General features: G+C 52.1%; 1 protein-coding gene across 1 annotated transcript in view; it reads right to left on the bottom strand.

Annotated features, from left to right (window-relative positions):
- Positions 1–2,533, bottom strand: part of ACTA1 (actin alpha 1, skeletal muscle) — a 6,570-nt gene extending 4,037 nt beyond the window's left edge. The window contains exons 1-2 of the mRNA XM_053298472.1: positions 2,384–2,533; positions 221–361 (exon numbers count right to left, since the gene is read on the bottom strand). Coding sequence (XP_053154447.1) covers positions 221–349 — 129 coding nt within the window. The 5' untranslated portion in view covers positions 350–361; positions 2,384–2,533. The remainder of the gene's footprint in view (positions 1–220; positions 362–2,383) is intronic.
- Positions 2,534–3,106: the final 573 nt, after the last annotated feature.

Below are 3,106 nucleotides of genomic sequence, written 5' to 3'. Positions count from 1 at the left end.
AATCCCGTCAGAGGGAACACTGGAGCAGCCCTAATTTAAGGGCATCCAACAGGAGTGGGAGAGAGAACAAAGAATGCTGAGGCCCACCTACTTGCTATATCAATCCTTCAATCCCACCCAGGATCCAGGCCTTCTAGACTCAATCCAAGAGATGCCTTTTCTCTCAACCTGCCTATGGCTGTATGTAAGAGGGGCACGGCTGGCAGAAGGGGCAAGATACCTGATGGCGGGGGCGGCCCACAATGGAGGGGAACACAGCCCTGGGGGCATCATCCCCGGCAAAGCCAGCCTTCACCAGGCCGGAGCCGTTGTCGCACACAAGCGCGGTGGTCTCATCCTCATCACACATGATGTCGGCTTTCTGGGGAAGAAACAATAACAAGAGGAGTTCACAAGTGGCAGCGGGACAACTGACATCAAGTCATGAGTACTTATGAGCCAGAAGCAATGGGAAAAAATTTAATCTACAGAAGCTGGCAGATTTCTCCCTTTGGGAAAAAGGCTGGGACAGGATGATCTGGTCACTGGGCAATCGGCCACAGTCTGATTGCCCACTTAGTCCACTTAGACAACCCTGGAGAAGGATGTTCACATTGGACACAAAAATCTTCCTTTTCCTTTCCTCTCACCTGCTTATTCGATTGATCATAAAACAAACTGCAAACTAGAACGTTAATATAATAGCTGCCTCCTCAGCATAAACAAATTAAAATACATGGATTTAAAGAGCTTTACAACTCTATCAACCATTTTTACTCAGAATTAAGCCCTGTTGATTTCAATAAGTCAAAGTAAGTAGATTTAGGATTGCAGCCTAAGTTTCCTTGAAAAATCAGGTTTAAATCCAACTGCTTCCTCTTAAATAAGCTGTGCTTCAGGATACTGGTCTCTAGATTCCCATGTTAAAGTATTAACATGTAAATACAAAACACATTCTAAGAAATACCGGTATTAAGTCCTTTTCTTTCAGTAGTGCTTACCCCCAGTAAGCAAGCCTGAAAGCTTGAACATTAAGACACTCTTCCCCGCTTCCACCATGGTGCCAAAGTTCGGCACATGAGTGAAGTGACCAGCACTTTCAGAGGGTGACAATGAAGGGGAGCAAGCTTGGTCCACTTTGTTTAAAAAAAAAAACCCAAAACCTATCTAAAGTGGAACAACACAAAATAGGTTCAAATTAAAAACAAAGCAAAACACCACTGTGCCACAGTCCACACAGTGAAACTCCCCCAAACTGAGGGTTATTTGTCCATGACAAAATATAGAATCTACAAAGAAAATCTTCATGCTTTGCTTCCTCAAGAAGCATTTAAAATGAACTTCCAGGCAATGCTAACTTCAGCGGGTGAGTTGCAGCAACAGCTGCAACCTCATGGGAATGAGAGAACGTGTTTTTCTTAAGGACATCTGAGAGCTGGAGAAGCCAACCAGGAATGACAGAGGCTGCCAACTGGGCGAACAAAGAGCTCCCCAGTTGGGAACTGGTCCCAACCACAAGTGACAGAGGTCGTGAAGATTTTTTTTTTTTGCCGGAGCGGGGGAGGGGTGCACTACGAAAATGAAATAATCCAAACTCCAATCTTGTCCTACATATAAAACAGTTCACTTTAATGGTAGCTCAACACTCTTCACATAAAACACAGTGGAGATACCACTCACAAATATGAGTGCTAGATGAGGGATGGTTCCTTAAGAGCTGGTGCATTGTCTTGCCACTTAATTGGCAAGACATTGCACATGGAATTCCATGTTGCAAAATTCCATGTTGCCATGGAAACCACATGTTCCAACTGACCAGCTGATCTGTTCCCCCAGGGACTGCAGGCTTGCCCGTTGGCAGTTCTAGCCTGTCCCTGCCTTGACTGCATATACTCCATTGCAATCAGCGAGTGACTGGCCCAAAGTCCCAAGGCAGAGGTAGGACCTGATGACGAGCCCCACACCTCCTCAGCACTGGACCTCACTGTGTCAAGCCTTACGCTGGGATTGGAATGGTGATCATGAAATTGAAACAGAAACTGTATTCCAGAAGCTTCACAGGCTTAGTAGTTTAAGCACAAGAAAAGTTCTGCATACTCAAAAAATTCCAGACTTGCATGCTCTTGTTTGTTAGACTGCTTGAGCCTCTCTCCGATTTCCAATGGAGGAAATGGGCTATTCTTTCCTGGGAGGACTGATCAGATGATTGGTTGTTGGTCGAGTTCCCCCCGCCTTCCTTTCACGTCCCTTCTCCAGGCAGGCAGGCAGCGCTGCTGGGTCTCCTCCCCGCTTCTTGTGTCCCAAGGGCTGCCTGGCTGGGAGAGAGAGCGCGGGGGGCCCTCCCCTGCTGGGTGCTCAGCCCTGCTGCCTCCGACCACCCACTCGGACTCCCCGCCTCACTCACCTTAGGGTTGGTTCCTGGCTCTCAGCTCCGGTGGTTGCTGCTTCTCCCAGCTGTGCAGCTCGGTGGGGCTTGTTGGAGCCTGGAGGGTTTTATATAGGCTCTTGCCGGCCTCTCCCCTCCCCTGCCGGCGGCCGGCCTGGCCCCCGCCGCCGATCCACAGGAATGTCTCCATATTTGGGTGTGGGGCATCGAGCGAGCCCAGGCGGCCCGGCCGGAGCCCCCCAGGCCCCTTGCGTGGCCGCAGGGCTGCCCAAAGAAGGAGCGCCTGGCCCCGGCCCAGGTAACGCGGGCCGGGCCGTATAAGGAGTGTCTGCCGGCCGGGATCTCCTCCGCCCCCCGGGCCAGGAGGGCTCCTGTCCCAAATAATCCCCCCAGCCACCATGCCCTGAAAGGAGAAAGAGGAGCCCCCCGGCTCGAGGGCGAGGGGAGGAGGAGGAGGAGGCAGCGCCAGGAAGGAAGGAAGGAAGCCGCGGGGGGCAGCGGGCGCCGCAAAGGAGCGGGGCCAGCCTGCCCTCCGCTTCCCTCTGGGTGGTGCAGGGAGCTGACCAGCACTGCAGCGCCCACCCCGGACTTCGCTGGCCGCTGATTCCGCCTGCGCTTGCCTTTCTCCCGAGCGTGGCGTCTTGGGAACTGCAGCCCGGGCCCATCTATGCACGTGTGTGCTCAGAAGTGAGCCCCACTTGGTGCAGAATGTGTGGGACTTGCTTCCAGGTAAGTGTGCCT

Source organism: Hemicordylus capensis, chromosome 1, assembly GCF_027244095.1.
Source record: "Hemicordylus capensis ecotype Gifberg chromosome 1, rHemCap1.1.pri, whole genome shotgun sequence".
Lineage (NCBI taxonomy): Eukaryota > Metazoa > Chordata > Lepidosauria > Squamata > Cordylidae > Hemicordylus > Hemicordylus capensis.
This window is presented reverse-complemented; position numbering and strand designations above follow the sequence as displayed.